The 25,580-nt window shown below is 39.5% G+C and overlaps 2 protein-coding genes across 7 annotated transcripts in view; one reads left to right on the top strand and one right to left on the bottom strand.

Annotated features, from left to right (window-relative positions):
* Window positions 1–42: 42 nt before the first annotated feature.
* gstz1.L (glutathione S-transferase zeta 1 L homeolog) lies at window positions 43–21,495 on the top strand. 2 transcript variants are annotated; one of them, NM_001095387.1, is made up of 9 exons: window positions 43–64; window positions 11,434–11,485; window positions 12,075–12,142; window positions 13,601–13,681; window positions 14,226–14,351; window positions 16,182–16,257; window positions 17,705–17,757; window positions 19,555–19,604; window positions 21,242–21,495. In NM_001095387.1, exons 1-9 carry the CDS (start codon window positions 47–49, stop codon window positions 21,366–21,368), a joined length of 651 nt encoding a protein of 216 aa, NP_001088856.1. In that variant the 5' UTR covers window positions 43–46; the 3' UTR covers window positions 21,369–21,495. The 2 variants fall into 2 exon arrangements, with proteins under 2 accessions (NP_001088856.1, XP_018084636.1); XM_018229147.2 differs by lacking the exon at window positions 43–64 and adding an exon at window positions 11,178–11,262.
* Window positions 20,731–25,580, bottom strand: part of LOC108698685 (protein GLUTELIN PRECURSOR ACCUMULATION 3) — a 12,328-nt gene continuing 7,478 nt past the window's right edge. For 4 of the 5 annotated variants that reach the window (XM_018230365.2, XM_018230362.2, XM_018230366.2 and 1 more), the window contains 5 exons: window positions 24,656–24,852; window positions 24,459–24,556; window positions 24,290–24,344; window positions 22,557–22,654; window positions 20,731–22,286 (listed from right to left, as the gene is read on the bottom strand). In XM_018230365.2, the coding sequence (XP_018085854.1) occupies window positions 22,072–22,286; window positions 22,557–22,654; window positions 24,290–24,344; window positions 24,459–24,556; window positions 24,656–24,852 (663 nt within the window). In that variant the 3' untranslated portion in view covers window positions 20,731–22,071. Of the gene's footprint in view, window positions 22,287–22,556; window positions 22,655–24,289; window positions 24,356–24,458; window positions 24,557–24,655; window positions 24,853–25,580 lie in introns of all 5 variants that reach the window. The other variant, XR_001932694.2, reaches the window with a different exon arrangement.

A 25,580-nucleotide genomic window follows, 5' to 3' on the forward strand; every position in this document is an offset into this window, starting at 1 on the left:
ATAAAGAAAGGCGTGGTAAGAGAAGAAGAATACGCCTATCCACAACATGGCGGCGCTGGGGAAGGTACGTTTTGCATGTGTGCAGAAAGCTGCCTTCCTATTGGTCAAAACATATGCGCACGTGCTGGTAATTTTAGTTTGCGTTGTAATGATCTTTTAGCACATGGTCGAACAGAACCACAGTTGCGTTCTTCAGATAGCTTTAACTTAGCTCGGGGTCCCATAGTAACTACTGCATAGAAAATGTCAACTTTTTTCTAACATATGAGGACTGAGGAGATCACACACCCAGTTTTAAACCAGAAGCTCTCAGAACCTGCCCATTTGCAAAGCTTATCACAAATCCCTGCTTCAAGTTGTGTCCATGAAATGCGTCACTGGGTCGTGTGTTTGGAAGGTGTGCTGCAGCTGCAGTAGTGCACACTGACACATTTGCTAATGCTCCACAGTAAAGAACGAGTTATGAGCTTGTTTCTCTCTGTATAGTTGTCATTATGCATTTTAATGCATAGTTACTTGTTTTTTGTTTTTTTAAAATTCTGGTCAGTTTTAAAGATAAAAACAGTGCCAAGTTTGCCATATACAAGGGCCTGGGGGTGGCACTGGGGTTGCCACCTGTCCAGTTTTAACCTGGACAGCCCTGTTTTTGACAGGGCTGTCTTGGTTAAAACTGCAGGCCAGTTTTCCAAATTAGCGAAACGGACAGGACTCCCTGAGATTGATGAGGTGATCGCTGTGTCCAGGGCCGCCATCAGGGGGACACAGGGGGTACCTGTAGGGTTGCCACCTTTTTTAAAAACAAAATTACTGGCCAGTGGGCCGTGACACAAAAAGGGTCGGAGCCACGCCACAAAAGGGGCGGGGTCACATCGCAAGAGGGCAAGATGAGGAAGAAAAGTAAAGTTTCCACAGGAGGGCAAGGGCTTTTGTTAAGCGTATTACAAATTACCGGCACCTACATTGCCTGTAAATTTGTAATCCCAGCCCTGGCAGGTGTTTTACTGGCTAAACCGGTAAAATACATAGTTACATAGTTGCATAGTTAAATTGGGTTGAAAAAAGACAAAGTCCATCAAGTTCAACCCCTCCAAATGAAAACCCAGCACCCATACATACACCCCTCTCTACTTTTAATTAAATTCTATATACCCATACCTATACTAACTATAGAGCTTAGTATCACAATAGCCTTTGATATTATGTCTGTCCAAAAAATCATCCAAGCCATTCTTAAAAGCATTAACTGAATCAGCCATCACAACATCACCCGGCAGTGCATTCCACAACCTCACTGTCCTGACTGTGAAGAACCCCCTACGTTGCTTCAAATGAAAGTTCTTTTCTTCTAGTCTAAAGGGGTGGGCTCTGGTACGGTGATCCACTTTATGGGTAAAAAGGGCCCCTGCCATTTGTCTATAATGTCCTCTAATGTACTTGTAAAGTGTAATCATGTCCCCTCGCAAGCGCCTTTTTTCCAGAGAAAACAACCCCAACCTTGACAGCCTACCCTCATAATTTAAGTCTTCCGTCCCTCTAACCAGTTTTGTTGCAAGTCTCTGCACTCTCTCCAGCTCATTTATATCCCTCTTAAAGTGGACCTGTCACCCAGACACAAAAATCTGTATAAGAAAAGTCCTTTTCAAATTAAACATGAAATCCAATTTCTATTTTTTATTAAAGCATTCATAGCTGTTGTAAGCTCATTTAAACATCTCAGCTGTCAATCAAATATTGTCTGCCCCTCCTCTATGCCAGTGGCATAGAGGCGGGGCAGACAATTACTTTCACTTTCCATTCAGCACTTCCTACATGTCACTGCTCTCCACACATTCCCCTGTTCTCTTTACCATTTAATTGTGTAACCTGGACATGGGGATGGACATCGGGTCCACCATTCTGGTGCACAAACAAGATTCTGAGATGATACAAGGCTTGTCTTAATAACAGTGTCCATAAAATGGCTCCTGCCTGCTTGTTATAATTATGAATTCCCAGACTGAAGGAAACAAGATTCAAATAATTTATACAGTTTAATTAAAGTTCATTTTGCTTGACTAATGTTATAAAATAGGATTTTGAATATTTTTTTTGGGTGACGGGTCCCCTTTAAAGGACCAGTAACATCAAAAATTTTTACACAAAAATTCGTTAGAATACAACGAAATAAAACACCAAGACAAATTAAAATTTTCAATTGGAAAAGCCTTTATTAAGAAATAACTTACAGTAACTCCACTTCCTGTCCTCTACAGAAAAGGCGACACGGCGACCATCCATCCTGCTGGGCTCGATTTCTCCTTCCTGGATATTCACTGACAGCGTGTAGATCTCCTCTTCTTCATCCCTCTCCCAGGATCAGCAGTAGGCGATGTTCGGCGGTCTCCCCCTCCCTCAGTGTGGGGAAGAAGCTTTCAGCAACCTCTTATTCTAGTACCGTCACCAGCACTGCTGCCTTTCAATCATCAATCGCTTCAGTTCTTGTTTGGCAAGGGGAGATCAGATGCGCAGAAACACTTGGCTGCACAATCCCTCTCATATCTTCGCTTGTGTAACGTCCTGCCGTGGGTCCCGTGTGCCAACCCCCAGACAGTCACGCTCCCCGCACGTAATGCATTTGCGTTATAGCGCAAGTGACTGCGCACTCTGAAACATATTCATAGATCTCTGCAGCCTTTTCCGTCTCCCCTTCTGCTCCATAACTTTGTTTGGAAAGTTAGAATGCCCCTATAATTTGACCGATGCTGGCCAGTTGTCAATCACAGGGACCTATTCACCCCGCCCCCAGCAGAGCCGTCCCTCCCTCCCTCCGCTACCTACTAGGCTGCCTGCAGTGGGGCCCTAACAAAGGGGCCTGGGGATGGGGCAACCATGGGATGTTTCCTGCTATCTTACAGTGGGGACACGGAGGGGGAGACCGCCGAACATCGCCTACTGCTGATCCTGGGAGAGGGACGAAGAAGAGGAGATCTACACGCTGTCAGTGAATATCCAGGAAGGAGAAATCGAGCCCAGCAGGATGGATGGTCGCCGTGTTGCCTTTTCTGTAGAGGACAGGAAGTGGAGTTTCTGTAAGTTATTTCTTAATAAAGGCTTTTCTATTTGAAATTTTAATTTGTCTTGGTGTTTTATTTCGTTGTATTCTAACGAATTTTTGTGTAAAAATTTTTGATGTTACTGGTCCTTTAAGGACTGGAGTCCAAAACTGAACTGCATACTCCAGATGAGGCCTCACCAGGGACCTATAAAGAGACATAATTATGTTTTCATCCCTTGAGTTAATGCCCTTTTTTATGCAAGACAGAACTTTATTTGCTTTAGTAGCCACAGAATGACACTGCCCAGAATTAGACAACGTGTTATCTACAAAGACCCCTAGATCCTTCTCATTTAAGGAAACTCCCAGCACACTGCCATTTAGTGTATAACTTGCATTTATATTATTTTTGCCAAAGTGCATAACCTTGCATTTATCAACATTGAACCTCATTTTCCAGTTTGCTGCCCAGTTTTCCAGTTTAGACAAATCACTTTGCAAAGTGGCAGCATCCTGCATGGAACCTATAGTTCTGCACAATTTAGTATCATCTGCAAAAATAGAAACAGTACTTTCAATGCCCACCTCCAGGTCATTAATAAACAAGTTGAAAAGCAAGGGACCTAGTCAGGCCCGGACTGGCAATCTGTGAGTTCTGGCAAATGCCAGAGGGGCTGCTATTAGGTGCCATAGAAAGTCAGTATTTAGTGGGCTGGTGGGGGCTGTTTGGGCCTCTGTGTACCTGAAATGCCAGGGCCTATTTTAATTCTCAGTCCGGACCTGGACCTAGTACAGAGCCCTGCGGTACTCCACTAACAACACTTGTCCAATTATAAAATGTTCCATTTACCACCACTCTTTGTAGTCTATCTTTTAGCAAGTTCTCTATCCAGGTACAAATACTATGTTCCAGGCCAACATTCCTTAATTTAACCAGTAACCTTTTGTGTGGCACTATATCAAATGCTTTAGCAAAGTCTAAGTAAATCACATCCACTGCCATCCCAGAATCGAGGTCTCTAACTTTATTTCTTTTTATGAGAATGTAAGTAGTCTGGCAAGATCTATTACGCATAAAACCATGCTGGCACAAACTCATAGTATTATGATTTGCTATGAAGTCCAGTATCTTATCCTTTATTAACCCTTCGAAAAGCTTTCCTACCACTGACGTCAGACTAACTGGCCTATAGTTTTGAGGCTGAGAACGGGATCCTTTTTTGAATAGAGGCACCACACTGGCCGGTGGCAACCCTAGGTACCTGGCCTGGGCCTGAAGGGGGGCATGGCTGTGCAGCCAGGCCCCCCTTGACAGCGCTGAAGCATTGCCACCCTTCCGAAGTCCCGAACAGCCGAAGTCCCAAAGAGCCAAAGTCCTGAAGCTGCAAAAAGTCCAGAAGTCACGAAAACAGCAGAAATTTAAGTCCTGAAGCAGCGAAATGACCCAAAGTCACGAAAGGAGGTGAAATTGAATTACTGAAGCCACAAGTTCAAGTCTACTGAACACCAATGTGTGTTTTTTTTTTAAATTTTTTTATCCCCTGGCCACAGATGTATTATTTTAATACTCTATAGGCCTTGGCCGCCAATGTTTTTTAAAAAAATATTCTCTGGGGCCCCCATTTTTTTTAACCTGTAAGGGGGGCCCTGGCACCATTTTTTTAAAAAAAAATATTCTCTGGGCCCCAATTTATTTTACTTGTAAAGGGGGCACTGGCACCAATTTTTTTTTAAAAAAAACAATAGCTTTCTATAACTTTTGTGTGTGGGGGGGTTACCTTTTTTAGCGCTGTCTGTGTGGTCTTTAACTGTTAGTGATGTGCGTGTCGAGAATTTCTCAACCTGCACCCTAACCCGCCCGCTTCCTACCCACACCCGACCCGGGCCCGCTGCTCCCCTTTATTTATAGACCCGCCCCGCAGTGACGTCACAAAAGGGGCGGGGCAGGCGGGAAGTCTATATATTCTGGCTCCAGAAGCCGGCAATACTAGGTCGCGGCCGGGGAGAGCAGGAGAAGAGCTTGACCTGCCCGCGCATTTTGTCGAGGGGTCGGCCCAAACCGCCCGACCCGCGGGCCTCGGGTCGGCCCGCACATCACTATTAACTGTGTTGTGGAGTGGGCGGGATCTGGGGTGTGCAGGGCCCAGGGGGGCCCGACAATTTTGTTGTACGGGGCCCCATGATTTCTAATGGCAGCCCTGGCTGTATCATATCTCCACCCTGTGACATCACCACCTGCCCCATCGATGTCACCACCCTGCTCCAGTGATGTTACCAACCTGCCTGAAGTTACCGGTGGGGAAAAGTGGCAATTCTAGGCAGCCAATAGATGTCTATACGGTAAATAATCGCAACTGCTGGATACTTGCCTACATCAAGCAGCAGAGTTGAGGGATACCTATATCTTCACAATCAGTGCTTGTGCAGTTCAGCAGATTTGGCCCTGGATCTAAAGGGATATTCTGTACTCTATAGGGTACTTGCAACTGCACTTGTTTCTATGCTGTATATATTTTCATGGTGCATAAAAATCTATAAAAAGATGGCCAGTTCCATACCCACAATATCTGAAAATTAAAAAGCAGGATGTACCCTAATCCATCTAATTCATCTGAATTATGCGAAGAGCCATGCATATTTAAACCTCCTTTTGAGGGAGAGTCTTTGGTAGGTATACAGTTGTCTCCAATGGCTACTGCTCTATATAGACTGTGCTGCATTGTTCAGAGTAAAGCTGGCCATAGACGCAAAGATCTGATCGTACGAATCGAGGATTCGTACAATTTTTGGACCTTGTATGGAGAGTCCCGTCATTTTTTGTCCGGCAGAGATCGGTCGTTTGGTCGATCAGACAGGTTAAAAGATTTCTGTTGGCTGCGGGTAATATCTGCATGTATTGCCGATCGTATGATTTTCAGAGGGAGACTGTCACTAGCTTTGGTCGGACATAACTTTCGTACGATTGCTGTCAGGGGCAGAACATCGGCTGATCTGTTCTTTTGTACTTTATTTGGAATCGGAATGGTTAGTGGCAGGTCGGGAGATGGGGAAGTCCGATCATACGAATCAATCTTTGCGTCTGTGGCCAGCTTAAGAAGGTCCAGAAAGGAACCGTTTATCTGCACCAATCTATATAGCAATCAGTATATATTTACTACCCTATGATAGTATTAAGGACTGATTCTGCTGATATAGTTACAGAATGTTTAGTTATAGGTCATTAGGAATTTTTTTACACTAGTTGAAAGCTAGTTCCAATGATAGATCAGGGAATAATTGTTTGTTTGCCATTGAAAAAATGTAAATAAAGTATTCATGAGGTATAGTTTTACATGCTTGCATAGTTTTTTCCAAACCAGTCTTCTGTATTCTGCAGATTACCATCTGACTTTTTGTCAGTAATTCACAAGAAAACACATTAGGGACATAGCCTTTATGTGTTCTGTAGAAACTTTTGTACAGTTGTCATTTAATAGTTCAGCATTTGCTTGCAAGACAAAAGTACTATTATCTCTTTAGTATTTCTGTTAATACTCTCCAAGGGACCATTGCATCAATTAACCAGTAGCAGCAGAATAACACCAACTGGTAGAAAGCACAGTCGATGATTTCTTAAAAATGCAGGTGGAGAGCTGAAAGGCCAATCCACTGCCTTTTGCCTTATGTTCAGTATGCACTGACATGCACGGCTTCCACGTATTAGTGTTCAAAAGTATTAATTTTTGCTGTAAAATTTACACTGGCAAAGGAAACACAGTGTGTGTCATTAGCCTAAGAATTTCCATTTTTTACCAGAAATTTAGCTCTTTTAGTTCAGTTTAATGAACGAGTGCTGCAACTCACTCATTATGCACATGACGTCAGATTTACAGGCGCCTATGTCTGAAGCTCAGTACGCACATGCACTCTACACAACATGGCCGCTCCTTTTTCATGATAGTCCCCTTTTAGAATGTATTATCTTTATACCTAAGGAAGCATAGAAAATAAGATACATTGATATATTTACCTATTTTGAATTAATCAAAATGTTAATATTGCAATAATATATGGTTTTCTGGGGCAAACTTACTGTTAGTTGCATTTTTGTACTTTGCAGTCTAAAGTGCCAATTTCTGGTATGGTGCTTTAAAAATTATGTAGTGTATGCACTGTTGACCTGTACAAGTCATGAATCTTCAAATACGTTGCATTATCATGTATATAATTAAATATCTCTATTTTATGAAGAAGACTATGACATGAGATGTAACCTAACTGTAGTTTGGCACTGAAAATAAATTGTGTAAATCTCTGTTGGAACTGAAAGAGTTTAAAGCCACAAGAACAATGGATGGAAGCAGCAGCAGTGACATGAGTGCTGTGAGAAAACATTAAAGGGGTTGTTTGCCTTTGGGTTAACTTTAAGTATGGTGTAGAGAGTGATATTCTTAGACAATTCGCAATATGTTTTCATTTTTTATTATTTGTGGTTTTTGAGTTATTTGTGTTTGTATTTAACGGCTCTCCAGTCAGAAAAAGAAGGCAAATAATTAAAAAAAACTATAAAATAAATAAATAATGAAGACCCTTTGTAAAGTTACTTCAAATGGGCTAGTTGTAAATGCTGCCAGTTGCATCTATTGAGCAGCAAGTAGAAACACCAGACTATGCCAACATTAAGGGCCTATTTATTAAACTACACATTTTCTTGTCAAGTGTTTAAAGGGGTAAAACTCTAATTTTTAGAGATATATTATACCCCAAATCTGCTAAAAATCCGAATCAGTAAATGGCAGATGTCTTTCTTACAATTTGAAGATCTTTCCTGACATCATGATCTGCTCTGGTTTTCATATGATAATCCAAAAAAGTTAAGCCACCACTCAAAAAAAGTCATACGATTTGAGCATCAAATTCGAAAAAAACGTATGAATTAAATTGTCGTCCAATTTTGTCAAGACTTTTCCTGCAACGACTTTTTTCAGATTTTTTAATTAATTAGGCAGATTCATGGGTGGGAGTTTGTTTTAATAAAAAAAATGGGAAAATTTTGAGTCTTAGTAAATCCACACCCCCCAGGTGTCTCCCATGTTAAAGGGATCCTGTCATCGGAAAACATGTTTTTCTCAAAACACATCAGTTAATAGTGCTACTCCAGCAGAATTCTGCACTGAAATCCATTTCTCAAAAGAGAAAACAGATTTTTTTATATTCAATTTTGAAATCTGACATGGGGCTAGACATTTTGTCAATTTCCCAGCTGCCCCTGGTCATGTGACTTGTGCCTGCACTTTAGGAGAGAAATGCTTTCTGGCAGGCTGCTGTTTTTCCTTCTCAATGTAACTGAATGTGTCTCAGTGGGACATGGGTTTTTACTATTGAGTGCTGTTCTTAGATCTACCAGGCAGCTGTTATCTTGTGTTAGGGAGCTGTTATCTGGTTACCTTCCCATTGTTCTTTTGTTTGGCTGCTGGGGGGAAAAGGGAGGGGGGGTGATATCACTCCAACTTGCAGTACAGCAGTAAAGAGTGATTTAAGTTTATCAGAGCACAAGTCACATGACTTGGGGCAGCTGGGAAATTGACAATATGTCTAGCCCCATGTCAGATTTCAAAATTGAATATAAAAAAATATGTTTGCTCTTTTGAGAAATGGATTTCAGCGCAAAATTCTGCTGGAGCAGCACTATTAACCGATTCATTTTGAAAAAAATGTTTTTTCCCATGACAGTATCCCTTTAAGGGGTGTTCTTTGGACTATTTAAGGGGGAATGAAGAAGTTAAGAATGAAAGAATTTATACCAATTCCAATTAAAGGAGAAGGAAACCCCCAGGGCGCTAAACCCCTCCCCCCCTCCCCTGTGCTGCCCCCCCTCCCTCCTCCCCCCTGGCCTACCTGTCCCCCTGGGCAAATGCCCCTAACTTTTTACTCACCCCTCTGCGCAGGTCCTGTCCACGGAGTACGCAGTCGCCATCTTCTCCCACGCGCGTCTTCTTCCTGCTCTGATCTGCGTTTTCTGGCGCATGCGCAGTAGGAACAGGTACCGGTACGGCTCTACTGCGCATGCGCCGAATGTCACGAAGTTTTCCGATTTCACTTCGTGACATTCGGCGCATGCGCAGTAGAGCCGTACCGGTACCTGTTCCTACTGCGCATGCGCCAGAAAACGCCGTTCAGAGCAGGAAGAAGACGCGCGTGGGAGAAGATGGCGACTGCGTACTCCGTGGACAGGACCTGCGCAGAGGGGTGAGTAAAAAGTTAGGGGCATTTGCCCAGGGGGACAGGTAGGCCAGGGGGGAGGAGGGAGGGGGGCAGCACAGGGGAGGGGGGGAGGGGTTTAGCGCCCTGGGGGTTTCCTTCTCCTTTAATGATTTTTTTAGATTGCTTTCTATTTTATATGTTAACATTTTTCTACAGTTTACAATAAAATAAATTAGGTTCATTTACCCCACTAATGTTTCCCAGTAAGCCAGGCCACTGAAGCCTAATGATTCAAATGTGATACATTAGTTGTTACATTTCTCAGAAAAAACAACAAATGTATCAGATTTTTAAAGTGTTTGTTCACCTTAAAACGGCATAAAGGGTCCTTGGCAAGTTTACTTTAAAACATGAATTCTTTTTTTCTTTGTGTGTGTGTTTTGACCTGCATTTGAATATTACTTGCACCTTGCCCACCTTCATATATTTAGCAAAGCACAATAAACCCGTGTTTAGATTAAATGAGCTGTCTTGTAAATGTAGGGTTTATCTTAATTTAAAATGCATTTTCTCTTCAATAAACAGTAGTAATTAGGAGAGGCGTTCTGGGGCATTTCTGTGACTGCTTCTGCCTGAGCCACTAGCCCCTATTCCGTCTCTGCTCCCCCCCCCCCACTAAGCACACTTGCATGTGGAACAGGTTAATAGGGGAGCTCATTTCCAGTGCAAACAGCGCAATTGCACTTTCTGAAAGAGCTGAATTTGCTTCCCCTGATGAAGTGCTGTCTGAGACAAGGTTCTCACTTTGCTCCATTGCAAAAAACAGCTCTGCAGATAGTAAGTCTTGTAAACACTGGATATTTGCACTGCAAGTGTCACGGTCGGCACCCAACACCAGAACAAACACCAGGCACCCTGGTCTCGGCTCATGCTTCACCAGTAGTGTGACCACCTTTGGCCCTCGGGAGGAGCCCTCGGCTTACTTGGATGTCACCTGAACTTAAATGAGAGGTGCAAGATGAGGGTTCTGGATAGGCAGAGGGGCACGACTGTAAAGCAAAGTCTTTGGACAGAAGATCGTAGTACAGGGCATTAGGCAAAAGAGTAGTCAGATCAGGCCGGGTCGAGGCAGGCAGAGAATAAACGTCAGGCAGGCAAGGGTCAAACCAAGAAGTCAATCAGAGGGTTAATCAGAAGAGGTAGTCGGTAATCAGGCAAGGGTCAGAATCCAGAAGTCAGAATAGTCAAAATAGCCAGGCAGGGGTCAAAACAGGAATTAAACAGGTTCAGGATATAGCAACGAATAGCACATGGCTCAGAAGCACCAGGAAACACAATCCTATCACGGGCAAGGTCCCACAGCCCTAATGGGCTTTAAATAGTGTTTGAATTTCGCGCCATTGCCTGCGCCTTTAAATCACACAAGAGCGCTGGCGCCTGCGGCCCAATGGAAGCCGCTCGTCGCGGCGGGCGTCCCCGCCGAGGGGGTGGCAGGCGTCCCCGCCATCCCCCCACTAGACCACCAGGTACGTTCCTTACAGCAAGTTTTAGCCCTCTAGATTTTAAACTGCTTTTCTCGGAATCCTGCTGAAAGTTTCAGACTGGAGGGAACAGTTGGGAGCATGTGTTTACAAAGCAGACAAAGGGGATTAAGTAGCAGTACACAACGAACATAATATAATTTATCATATAAAAAGAAAACAGATGTGAAGAAAAAATATTGGTAGAGAATATTTAGGAAATAAGTCAGATGTAAATAAGGGTTAATGCTTCCTACATTTCAGTATTCAGTCTATGAACTGCTTATTCTTTTGCTAGTGCTCCCTGGCAGTAATAAAATGTACTGCCTGTTCTCTTCCTTATGTTCTCTGGCAGTAATAAATTCCACATGAGGATAAAGTCTATCTAGGAATTTTGTGCTGTGTCACAGTTACACCAGTCTTGGGGCGGGTCCTCATCTAGTTTGCAATTGGCTGAGTGCATTTCAAAAAACCAGAGCACACACAGGAACCCCCTTCACTTGAAACATGGAGCCAACTAAGAAGGTGAGCAATGCACTGTGTAGTAGATGTAGGGTTGTTACCAATGGCAGAAGAGAAATAAAGACATACTGTGTGTTTGGTAAATAACATGGCAAGAGAGAACGGGATAATGCTGATCATTGTTATGCAAAATTAATTGGTTTTGATTTATCTTTATTTTCCTCCTCTCTTTAGCCTCTCCTGTATGGATATTTTCGCAGTTCTTGCACATGGAGAGTGCGGATAGGTAAATTAACACATTTAATTTGTCACATGCAGATTTAACGTAGGTATAACAGCCAGTGTTTTCTAAATACTAAAGACATCTAAATTGTCTGAAGTGCTTTGGAGCATCAAACAATATTATATTTCCCTCCTATGTATATTATTTTATAGTAAGCACATCTGATTGCTTTCTGGTCTGTATGTAACTGTGTTTTTTATATTTAATAAATGTTTTTAGAATGTGTTCAAAAGTATTACTACAAATATGCTTTTTTCTTGACTTGAGTCAAGCTTGTTTAAGGCTTTTATTTTAAAATTGTTTAAAATTAGATGTCCATTACATAACTAGAGATCTATAGGCTTGGGAACTATATTGTATTGTGAAAAATCACTTTTGTGTCTGTGGGACCCTTAGGGCTTGCTGTGCCAATGTAGTACAGTAGCCCATGCATCCCCTATAGTGATGTCTGTGAAGAATAGTATAATTCGTTAGTATGGAAAAACTGTGGGCAATTTCTTTGTAGGTCCCAAACCAGAATTTAGGGATGGCTTGATTGGGGATCCAGGGATATGAATGTTGTCCTACTTTATGTTTGTTTTTGTTTCTGCAGCTCTGGCATTCAAGGGCATTGAGTATGATCAACAAGCCATTAATCTAGTCAAGGATGGTGGACTGCAGGTAAGAATTTCAAAGCAGACATGATTGTGAAGATGTATGTAAAACTGTGCTTATCACTAATGCCAAGTAGATATTAAAATAAAACATGTTTCAAGAGCTGGAATAGGAAGGGTCTTATTTATTTATAAGTAGAAAAATCATCAAATTGGATCAAATGTTCACCTATTTCTCGACTACTTCTGTGTTATTGTTTCGTTTGCCAGGACATTGTCAGAGTACAGGTATGGGATCCGTTATCCAGAAAGCTCAGAATTATGGAATAGCTGTCTCCCATAATCCCCATTTTATCCAAATAATCCAATTTTTAAAAAATGATTTCCTTTTTCTCTGTAATAATAAAACAGTAGCTTGTACTTGATCCAAACTAAGAAATAATTAATCCTTATTGGAAGCAAAACCAGCCTATTGGGTTTCTTTAATGTTTTTTTTTTAAAGGTTTTTATTTTGCATTTTTAGAACAAACAACAAAAACACAAATACAGTAAACCAACAGGCTTGACACTTGCATGACTACTGTTTACAATTATTTCGTAATTTTAGTGACAGTTTTAAAATGTAAAGGAGCATGTAACTTATTTACCAGTTATCAGCATATACTTCAGGCCAGTCTAGAGCCCAGTCATCTGGTAGGGATGCATGAGGGTTGACATCTAACCAAGGTTCCCATATTTTCTCAAATTTCCAGGGTGTTCCCCTAGCATTGTACGTCAATTTGATTAGAGGCAGTGTACCATTTATTAGGTCAGTATTTATCACCCAATAAACAAGTCTCTGGGGACTTAATTCCAGGGAAGGATAGAAATTAGTGATGGGCGAATTTGCGCCGTTTCGCTTCGCCGAAAAATTTGCGAAATTCGCGAAACGGCGAAAAATTAATAGAAATATATTAGTGTATTGGATTACTTCTGACCAGTATGCTGCCACTCTAGGGCAATTCCATATCAAGTGGAGGAATCCAGCTTCTCCCCTGCCGCATTTCACACATTTGGCCCCCTCTGATCTACCCATAGCTTCAAGCTTTAGAGGGGTGGGTTTCTTTAACGTTTATATGATTTTCTAGTATACTTAAGGTATAAAGATCCAAATTATGGAAATATCCCTTATCTGAAAAAACCCATGTCCCGAGCATTCTGGATAAAGGACCCTATACCTGTATTTCTATTGGAACCATTTTTTGTTATTTTATCCTATGTATAAAAATTTCCACAGAATTCAAGGAATGTTTTGAAAGATTTTTGCACTCTAGGCTTGACAAAAACATTTTCTGTGGGAGGCTAAAGAATTTGTTTTTGCAAAATGAATTTATTCCAAAAAGTAACACAGACATTATCTGACAACCTGCAACATGGAACCACAGCAATGCAAGAATCTAAAGGCAAAGGTATCCTAAAATGAATTCAGTTTGGGTATTAGTCTTGGAGGTATGCTGAACACTCTGTCCTTGGGTCTTTGTTGCAGCTATCTGATGAATACAAGCAGGTGAATCCCATGCAGCAGGTGCCAGCTTTGCACATTGATGGAGTGACTTTGAGCCAATCAGTAAGTCAAAGGATAAATAGATAAGTGATGGATGGGATCTAATAACAAACCAAATGTAATATGTCTAGTTACCAGAGCGCTCCTAAGATAAATGGAATTCTCCATATGGTATCACTGTTTGGAATGATGGTGAGGAGACCTTTGTTAAGGGCTTAAATCAAAATGATCAGAATTTGGCTTTTTCCCTGAATTATAGTACAGAATTAATAAATTGTCTTGATGTACAAATATTGTGGATGTTGTTAATCTATTTAAATGTCTGTAAGTACAGTTGCCTGACCCCATCTATCCAGAAATAGGAACTATTCACTGTCTATTTGAATGTGTGATAACTTTTGGCACCCCAATGTAAATTGCCTTTCCTTCTCCTTTAATAGCCAGAAGCTTCTGTCACTATATTATGCAAGGTTAAATACATACAGTTTAGTAAAAATGACCATGAAATATCTAAGGTTGAATATACTATAGTGAGTAGAAAACTGCATTTTTTTTAGTTCTTTTACACTTATCCATGTTTTTCTGTAAATTCTCCTTCTATGTCCAGCTTGCAATCATTGAGTATCTTGAGGAAACTCGCCCTAACCCACCTCTTTTTCCACGTGAGCCGAAGAAACGGGCACAGGTTCGCATGATCAGTGACCAAATTGCATCAGGGATTCAGCCTTTGCAGGTACCAAATGTCAAACTGCTTTACATAATTACCATACAACTCAAGCATATTATTTACCACTTAATGTAAGCTCTACTGAGTAGTGATATCTTTATCTCCTGAATCAATCACTTTTTGTATGTATAGTGTACATTAGATGTAAACATCCATCTATTCCACACAACTGCAGAATATATTGGCACAACACAATCCACCCTGCCTTTCAGTGCACAGTGACATCCTGGCATAAGCATGTGAACTAGCCCCTGGACCATTGTTACCTATCTGATCCCCCATGTTCCTCTATGAGAGGACTGCCATAATTGTGCAGCAGTAGTCCATTCGCATTGGAAACTCTGACGGGTTGAGAAGGGACGGTCAAGTTGGCAAAACAGTCAGATTTAGGAACAATTACACATAAAAGCAGACATATTGGTAAAAAACGATCAACATGACCTATGACCTAAAGGTAATTTTTATGGGGTTAATTATCAAAGATCGAATTTTAGAGCTTTGTGAGGTTTTTTTAAACCTCGAATATTTTCTGATTTAAGAAAAAACTCCAATCCGTGAATTCTGGGTGAACAACCAGAAAACTCGAATTAATCCTCTGGAAAAAACTTGAAACGCTTGAATTGATGGAGTTTTCGAGCAAAACTCACTGAACATCACACGAACATCATGAAGGCTATAACATCTTCAAATGGTTCAAGGGACCTCTACCATTGACTTCTACATGACCTTGACAGGTTATAGCTGGAGTATTTTTGGATTGGAGCTATTCCCAGCTTCGGGGTGTAATAAATCTTGAAAAAATTCAAGTTTCCTTTTACAAAAAAAACCTGAACATTTTTTTTTGTTGTTTTTAACCGAAAATTCTAGTATTTGACTGAAAATTACCCTCAAAAAACTCGAATTTGTCGGGAATGCACAACTCGACTTTTGATAAATCTGCATCTACGGTTGAATAGTAAATTTGAATTTTCGAGTTTGATTTTTGGTCAAAACTCACAAATTAGAGTTGGGAAAAATCCAAATTAAAATTCAAGATTTATCATACCTCGACCCTGGGAACAACTCGAATTCGATAGTACACAACCTAAAACCTGCCAAGCTCATCTAGAAGTCAATGGCAGAGGTCAGTTGACGCATTTGAAGATGTTAATAGCTGATATTTGAGTTTTTTTTCCAGAGGAAAAACTCGATTTGAGTTCCATCTTGATTCTAATCTGATTGGAGTTCATGGGTCGCTTCTATTCGATCGAATTATAGACGTTTGAGGTTTTTTCTTAAATAAGATACCATTCAATTTTCATGGTCATTTGAGTTCATTCAAGGTAAAAAAAAACTCATATCACTCGACCTTTGATAAATATGCCCTTTAATGTACATTAATATTTTGAAGAGTTTTTAAGTGTCAGTATCACTTTAAGAAACTTTCTAGAATAAACCAAAGGTTGTAAAGTTTGTAAATTTAATTGCTACTAAAATCAGTTTGTTTATCTTTTTCTGTTCTCTGGGCTTCACTTTGAAAAATGTAAAAGGAGTCAGGTCTCATCCAGTTCTTTTAATCTTCTGGCTTGCAATATTGTTTCATCTGGCTTGCAGTATTGATGCCAATGGCAATTAAATTTACAAATAACTTTAAAGCAATTGAAATCAATAACAATTTGTGTATAATGGAAAGTTGCTTAGAATAACTTTTTTTCACTGAACAAAATAGCAGTTACAAGAAATTAAATCAATTACTGGAAAGTTGCTTAGAGTTAAATTCACTACCCAAAGTAGCAATTTTATAAATAACTTTAAAATCACCAACACATGGTTATGTGGTGTTGTTTGCCTTTACAGAATCTCTGTGTACTGCAGAAAATTGGAGAGACAAAGCAAGAATGGGCCAAGCATTTCATCACACGTGGCTTTCAAGGTAGGGGCAATCAAGGAATCCACAAAGGTCACATAAATGTAGTTAAAAAAACTTTTTATTTAAGACACCATCTCTATATGCATTTTATGCATTTCTGTTTTTTCTCATACCCCACAGTAAAGTTTTGAAAAAAAAAAAGCCATGTGGAAAACAATTTAGATGCAGAATGTAGCCGTAGTGCTTGTCAATACGCAACGTAATTACGTCCCCAGCATACAACACGATCAATACGTATATGCGAAATCCATCTCGCGAGAGTATTTGCCGATCCCACAGAGTTCAATAATATGGTGTTTCCTTGGGGTATTGGCGTTTCTGCTAAAAGATGCGAATACTGGCTTCTTGTGGTGGATGTTGACTCACAATCAGCCTGCGGGAATTGCTATAGTGCGTTTTCTTTCAATAGGGCTTAATTTTCTGCATATTTATGGTCGGCTGTACGTTTTTAAAAATGCAACTTAAAAGCACCACGTGTGAACTTTCCCTTAAGCTAAGTGGATAAACTCAGGCTGAGAAACAGCCTGATCACTTACCTCTGCTTAGTAATGTTTCTGCACCTGCAGGCGCGGAGTTGGCCGTGGTGCAGACACACAGAGCACATTTCAGCATGGAAATGCTAGAGATTGCATTATTATGACATGTCTGACTATAGCGTTCATGTTTAGGTCTCTAAATCATAGGCTGGAAGTACATAACAGGATAATAATATTTAAAGAAAATAGAACCAATAGGAAAACAGCATAAAAACTGAAAATAAAACTACAGTATATATAATATACAGACAACATAATTGTAGTAGAAACACAGTGTACAGTTTTAGTTGAAATAACCCTGTAACCAAAATCTGGGTGTGAATAGGATGTTTTAAAACAAAAAGAGTACTCTGATGAATTACCACCTAATGACTAAGATGAAATAATAATACAGACTGTTAGGGGCAGATTTATCAATGGTTGATTTTAAAAAATTTCGAAATTCAAATTAAAAAAGACCAACTGAAATGTATTAAAAAAAAAAAAATCTGTTTTTTTTGCGGATGAATAGTCAAAATTTGTTCGAATTCTTCATACGAATCTAAGTAATATCGCATTGGACCGAATTCCAATCAAAGTCTTTCTAAAAAAAAAACTTAAATTTTTCAAAGTCCACCAATTGACTCCAAATTTTTTAGATTCGAATTTTCACTTCAACCTTTGATAAATCTGCCCCTTAAAATACTAGTTTGGTTATATTTTGACAATAAGCAAGAGTGTTATTCTAAAGAGCAACAAGATGTTTTTCTCTTGGGAGGCAGTGGTGAGTCTAGAGCAGGGTAATATGATGCTGGATAAGTGGGTCTATCTGTATTTACTATATTTAAATAATATTGTTTATAGCTTGTCTATAGAATTCAAATGGCTGTCAAAATTTGTAATGGTGTCAGTGACCAAAATCTTTCCCTTTTCAGCTTTGGAAAAGATGCTGCAGATCACATCTGGAAGTTATTGTGTGGGAGATGAGGTACATTTTAAAAAAGGGGTCCCAAATTACTGCAGGAAATATGAGCAGGGATGTATTTAGGCTAGGGCAATGCTGACCTTACCCTTCCCATTTCAGTTTGGAGCTATATAAATAACCCATAAATAAATTAATAATAGTGCAGTATTCCAGTACAAGTCCGTACATGCACTGATCATGCTCTTCCACCTGATTTAGCTAGAAGTATCCATCAGCGGGCCAGAGGATTTCTATAATTTTTTGTATATATAAATGAAAATATGGCCCTGGATATAAGGAACAGCAGGGACATTTCTGATTTCTGTTTTTTTCATCAAAATGTGGTTAGTACTTGGACTTTAAATTTAACGAGATAAACTTATATTTGTGATTTAGCATTTTGCATAAAGGTCAGTTAAGTTTTCATGACCTTAACTTAAAGTGATACTGACACTAAAAAAACACTTTTTAAAATATGAATGTACATTAAACTTCGAAATTTGACCACCGAATTAATAGTCAAAGGTTTTTTTTGGATTAAATTTAGCAGTGAAACAGACTTCTAAAATCGAATGTTAGATATAGGTTCTAGAAGTTCCCCATAGGCTAACATAGCAATTCGGCAGGTTTAAGGTGGCGAAGTGTCGAAGTCAAAGTTTTTTAAAGAGACAGTACTTTGATTTTCGAATCAAAGGAATATTCAAAGTTTTTCCAATTCGAGTCAAAGTCGAATTTGGCCTATTTGATGGTCAAAGTACCCAAAAGTTAGTTCGAAATTTTTGAATTCGAAAATTTACTTCGAATTCAATTCAACCCTTAAGCTGGCCATAGACGCACCGATCCGATCGTGGATTTGTACGATTTACGGACCGTGTGGAGAGCCCCGACATTTTTCGTCTGTCGGAGATTGGTCATTTGGTCGATCGCACAGGTTAGAAAATTTCTGTCGCCTGCCGATAATATCTCTGCATGTATTGCCGATCGTACGATTTTCAGTGGGAGACTGTCACTAGCTTTGTCAGACGTAACTATCATACGATTGCTGTCAGAGGTAGAACATTGGCTGATCTGTTCTTTTACTACTTTATTTGATCAAAATGGTAAGACTTTGATCTGAATGGTTAGTGGAGGGTCGGGAGATGGGAAAGTCCAATCGTATGTTGATTCGTCTATGGCCAGCTTTAGTAAATGTGCCCCCAAAAGTTACCTATAGGACATGTAGATTGTTTTTTGCTGAGAGGTTTGTTTTTGTAAGTTTTTGTTAGTTGAAGTTTCTAAACCTGACTGCTTTGCCAACCTGACTGTCCCATCTCAGGCTGTCAGTTAAAGTTTCTAATGCTAACAGACTCCTGCTGCACAAATATGGCAGCCCCCTCATACAGGAACATGGGGCACCAGACAGGTAATGTAAAAGCATTGTGCAAATACTATGGCAAAGTTATACGTAGCTTTCAAAGCCAATATTATAATAGAAGAAATAAAAGTTTAATTTCTGGTGTCAGTATCTCTTTAAGTTGTGTTTTTCTTATCAAATTCAATCCAAATCTTCAACAATCTTTTTGGAGTAAAAAAAAACAAACAATTTAGCTTGGTCTGCAGTTCTGGATGAATTCAGCCATATTCAGTGTCTTTACAAGACCTTGTAGGATGCACAGTGAAAATCTTGCATATATCTTAGCTGACCAATGCAATAAACCAACCTTGTCCATTAATTACAGCCTTATTAAGTACACATAGCCCTTCTCATGCTGTTCTTTTATTTCCACTTGGCCTAGATTAGATAATAACCCAACTAATAAACTTTAATCTTTTGCCATGCAGGTGACCGTAGCTGATCTGTGTCTTGTTCCACAGGTGGCAAACGCTGTGAGGTGAGTCATCATGGATTGCAAGCTATGATAATATAAGTTACCATTTAGTATAAAAAATTATAGTATTTCTACCAATCTGAAATGCGTGCAAAACAGCAGATAACGGTGTGAAAGGATTGAACTATAATTTGTATGGATCTAATAATATGGATCATCTTGAGTCTCGTTTGTTGTTGTTACACTGAAATCCTACAAAGCAAGAATAAAATCTGTCAAATTTTGAGAACTGTAATAGTAGGTGTATACTGGTAGAGCAAAGTTTTAGAACCTGAAGAGTAATCTTTACGTATTCCACAGGTCAATCTATTACAAGTATTCCTGTTAACAAACATAATCTTAGTATAAAACAAATGTAATGAATTCATAGGAATATAAGGTTTGCCTAAAAATAAATAGAAACTTACTATGAGGGTTGTGAAATTACAGATTTTTTTTGTCACCTCCAGGCATAAATGGCTTCATCTAGAGGCCCAGTTATCAAAGGTTGAATTTTGAATTCATGTGAATTTTTTTTTTACTCTAATAAATGCCAATATACTTAAAATTTGATTGGGAGGTTAAGAAAAAATGTGAACGTCTAAAACTCAAACTAACTTACCGACTCGAAAACTCAAATTGAATTCCATTCAAATCCTACTAAACTCGAATCAAGTTTTTTTTGCCGAAAAAAACCCTCAAATGTCAGGATGGATATGAACATCTTCAAATAGGTCACTGGACCTCTCCCATTGACTTATACACAAACTCGTTAGGTGGCGAATAGTCTAATTCAAACTATTCCCAGGGTAAAGGTTTGATAAATCTCAAATTTTCTAATTCGAATCAAGTTTGGATTATTCCCAATTCCAATTTGTGAGTTTTGACCAAAAAACTATTCAAAAATGCACTATTCGACCCTTGATAATTCTGCCCCTTAGTGTCAATCTGGGATACTGATGAGAAGTGGCCACCAATCATTATAGACCCTTTGAAAGAGTTTCTACTTTGCATGCCCTCCTCATTACGACATACACACAGAGAGTGTTGAGAGAGTGCTAAACCGGCAAAACCTCCCTAACCCTCCGTTGGTTTGGTCCTATATAATAAATTAGCTCCCCCAGTTACACTGCAAATTCTCCTTGAGAAACCCAGCATTCCAGCCCAGTAAATAACAGTTTTGCTGGATTGTTCTGATTAGAAAGGGCAATACATTTTGTGTGTCTTTTCCTTGACACCATCACCCCAATATTAAATTAGCTTTCCTATCTTTTTCCCTTGATTTTCTTTTACAATTTGGCTTCCCCAAGCATCTTATATCAGTAATTTCTTCAAATAATTTCTTTAAAGAAACACATTCACGGTTTCTTTTACTATGAAAACAATGCACAAATCCAGAGCCTACCAGTAATTTCTACCATTGGGCCAGTCCAACTATGGCTTTATCCATGTAATAATAATAATAGTAATAATGTAGCCCACTAACTCAAACAGCAGTATTTTAACAAATATATATAATATTTCAGTAAACCTGAGTTGGTAAACTTGAGGCTAGTTTTTTCCAATCAAAACTTCATCAAAAATGTTTTTTTTATTGCATGTAGTGCCTCTTACACATTTTCACTGCTGTTATTACTTTTTTTAAAAAAAAAATCTTTCAGGTTCAAGGTCGACCTTTCCCCATATCCCACCATTGTAAGGATTAATGAGTCTCTACTGCAGATGGAAGCATTTCAGGTTAGCCACCCATCTCGCCAGCCTGATACGCCTGAGGAACTTAGAGCATAACTTCATCCATCTCTGTCTTGCTGGATAAGGCTCCAGTTTTGCTGGTTTAAATGACGCTTGCTCAGCTTTGACAGATTCATTCCACTTTTATAAGTCACTATTACAATAAAATTTCATGAATAATGAAGAGGGGTGTGATGCAAAAAATCAAAAGGGCATAACGGTTTTGAACCACTCCAGTGCTTGATATCTAACATGCAACTACATATATAGTGCTCCATGCCTTCACAGCACACAGATATTCATAAACCAATCCAAGTATATTGTACTCATGTTTATAATCTTTCATTCTTTGCTGGGTTTTTTGTTTGCTTAGCTGTGCTTTCTCACTTATCTTCATACTCCAAAGGAAGAACTTATTTCCACTTCCTCTCCTCTCTGTTTTACTACAGAGACCATGTCTTATGCCTCTTCAGCTTTATACAGAAACTGTATGCTCTGTCACTGTTGCAGAAGTTACATAATCACAGCTAAACTTGTCATTTATGTACAAGGATCCTGAAGTTGTTTTTCAGATAAGAAAGTGACAACAAAGAAGTAGCAAAGATCTGTAGGGGATTCAACAACCATTAAAATGACATTTGTGATTTATAAATAATCTAAATAATTCAAGTGCACATAACTATTGGGTATTTTCATAGAATCTTAGTGATTTATTCTAATTAAGCTCTAGTTTTTGTGTTTAACAATGTGGTGGGGAGGGTCAGTCAAGCTCCAACTGCAGTTTGGGGTTGTCACAGTAGAAAGTTCCAGAAGCATCTGAGCCTCCGATGATAAGTACACTGCAAATACTACGTCCCTTGTGCTTCTCTTTATCAGCATCTGTCAGATGTGATGAGGTGAGGTTCAATAAAGTGTGACCAGCTCGAGGCATTGGTGGCAAATCCCCAAACTTCACAGAGCACCAAGATAAAGTATCTGCAAAACACAAAAGTGTTATTACCCAAAATCTATTACTCAGAACCTTTCTACTCGTGTCTTGGGATTATTTTTATTCTTTATTCATAAAGTGCTGACATGTAAGGAGTTATATTTTTAATAAATACCAGAAACTAAAAATTATTATAAAGAACATAAATGAACACAACTACTAATTGACACTCAAACGATTTAATTTTGTAAAAAGTGTTAGACCCACTAAGGGATGGTTGCAGTTGGAGCCCAGGATATAAAAAGCCAGTCACTCACCTATATCAAAGATGAAGGCATCACTAAGGGGCCCAAGCAAAGAGCAGCCTCCGTGAACCAGAAACTTGTGATCAGAGACCTTTACTGCTGCATGAAAACTACATGGAAGAAAAGTGCTCAATTGTGAAGAACAATATCAGAATTGGAAAAAAAAGTCAAATGTCAAGATGGGATCATAGTCTAAAGAATAAGGCAAGAAGAAATTTATGGCGAGGGAAAAGTATGTTTAGATAACAGTGGAGAGAAGAGCAAATAAGTAAAGTTAATTATGTTGATCTTCTTGAGGCCAGTTAATAATCAGTTTATTTAAATGTCCCTAGTGCATTTACATTTTTCCTTCTAGTGTAACCGACAGGCACAGTTTTGTCCTGATTGGAGATCGGCCCAAAAATGCATAAGCGGTTTTTTTTGGGTTTTTTTCTAGCCGTAGTGAGCTTTGTGTAACTTCACTCGGGCTGACACTGTGTCTGTCAGAGCATCTAAAAGCAGATCTACTTCTCGCCTCCTGTATAAAAAACGCAGGTAGAGAGAAGAGGATGGTATGCCCATTGTGCCCTCAGCCTAAATATCCTGCAGCAGGGAAAAACATCCGAAAATACCTTTTAATTAAAACGCAATGTTAATATTCAACTCTAACATCCTGACCTAAACACTGATGACATCATAAAATCAGATTGTGGCCTAGCAGTGATCAGTAGACCACAATAAATTATTGTAAAGCACTGCATTAACATTCTGGCAATAAATAAATAAATGGTAAACCCTAATTAAAGGGTGCTATACCCTCTTGTTCAACATGAGCAGGGCCAGAATTAGGAGTAGGCATAAGAGTCATGTGCCTAGGGCGCTATGGTGTTGGGGCACCAGGCATGTACCTCTGCCTTCTGCTAGTTTCAGACAGGAATCTAAAGGTCTCCACTTGATAAGGGTCATGTGAGGGGAGGTTGCACACAAGGGTCAGGAACAGGAGGGGAGGGCTTTGGAGTGGGCACTGTCAACCATAGGTCCACCACTGAACCTGAGTTCAGGGAATAGAATTTTTGCCGAACAAACGTTTTGCCTATTGTTTTAAGCACAAAATATATATATTTTGTTATTTATTGAGCTAAATATATTTGGTCCTCATGAGGTAGATAATTATACTACCAGAGCACAGATAATGCCCCTGTATATAACGGACATCTGCCCCTGTCACAACATACCTCGCAAGGACCAACATGGGGTAGTTTCACTTTCCCTGTTGACCTGTTTAGCTCAAGACATAATATATTTTTCATTATTAAAACATTAGGCAAAAAGTATGTTCAGCTCCAACCTTGTTCATTCAACTCATCTTGGACAAGGGGTATACTAGGGGTGGTAGTAAACATTGCTTAAGAAAACATATTGGGATAAAACTAGGCTCATTTTGTAGGTGGGGTATAGTACCACCCTATAGTAGTGTTTAGCTTCCAGACTCAAATAAATAGGTAAGAGCACCTGTGCTTCACAAATCTTTGGCACATGCCATGTAGATTACAACTGTAGTAATATTAATGAAGACAGCCAGTGGAGCTGGACCCCCAGAAAAAGATTCCAGGGCCACAGATAGCTGGATTCCTATTAAAAGAACGTGAGCTATGGCCAGCCAAAAAGAAAAAAATCTGGGATCTGTAGTGCATTACATTTCTCTGGAAAGATAGACCAACAAACCCCACTAATGTTGCAAAGTTTTGGCATGTTTTGGATCCTACCTGCGTGGTGAAGGTTTTTCCACAGAAGTAGAAACTGTTGAATATTCCATGTACCCTGCGAATAAACTGCTCATAATGAGATCTTACCAATAAAGAGAGGGAAACCAGCAATAGTATTTGTAGGATTCAGTCCATATAGAATGGAGAAGAATTTTGGACTTCTACTCACCCAAGTCCAAGATGTAAAGGTCATTTAGGTAAACTGGCGAAGGGGAACGACGCCCCCCAAATATCACTACACGATTCCCAAGCAATGTGGCAGTATGACTACAAAAATATAAGGAGTGACAAAACAAAGGAAAAAGCAAATGTAGTGTAAACCTAGTGTCTCTTAGCTAAATAAGTCACTTTTGTTCTGTTACTCACCCAAACCTGGGAAGTGGCCTTTCACCCTCCACAATGGGTTGGTACCAGATATTGTAATCAGGATTAAAGATATAAAGAGAGTTGCTGCAGCCCCCAATCTCTGTCCCAGACTGTGGACATAGTCCTCCAAAAACATACAGCTCTCGCTGGTACATTGTAGCACTGTGGTGGGTCAATGTGGGCACCTTCCCCACTGCCTGCAGAGAGAGAAGGAGAGAGACATCCTCCTGCTATAGTGTGCATACAGTTATATTTATCAAGCTGTGTACATAAAACAGCAATCATATGCTTCACATTGCTATTTAGAACTCCACGGTGTAACGAAGCGCATGCAATGTGTCGGATTTTCTGAAGATACAGGAAGTGGAGAAATAGCAGGTGAGAACTACAGTTATCTGTCGGATGAAAAAGCAGCGTTTTCATCCGACAGTCGGATAAATGTAGTTCTCACCTGCGATTACTCCACTTCCCGTATCATGGCGACATGTCGGCTCGAGCCGCACCATGGAGTTCTACCCTAAATGCAACCTATTAATCAAGCTCTCTATTGATTTGAGGTGATTTTGTATGTGTATAAAATTCTAGTGAAAAATGCTTGTACATTCTTAGTGAAAAATGGTGTTTGACATAGTTGCTTAACTTGCTTTTTATGCAGAAATTACTCACAACCTGAATATTTGTCATTGGCTTTAATGGGTTATGGTCTTCCTATTGAATGGCTCAGGTGGTGTAAATTAAATTATAAGATGGGGCAGCAAAGAAAATGCATTTAAAAATTCCATGGCGAGTTTTTATTTATTTATTTTTTTTAATGGACGATTGCAGTGATCATGAGGAGTTCCTCAAATGTTAGAAAAAACACATTTCTATATAAATGCATCTTTTATAGGCCTATGGCACAAGGGGCATATTATCCAGTGGCATT

This window comes from Xenopus laevis, chromosome 8L (genome assembly GCF_017654675.1).
Source record: "Xenopus laevis strain J_2021 chromosome 8L, Xenopus_laevis_v10.1, whole genome shotgun sequence".
In the NCBI taxonomy this organism is placed as follows: domain Eukaryota; kingdom Metazoa; phylum Chordata; class Amphibia; order Anura; family Pipidae; genus Xenopus; species Xenopus laevis.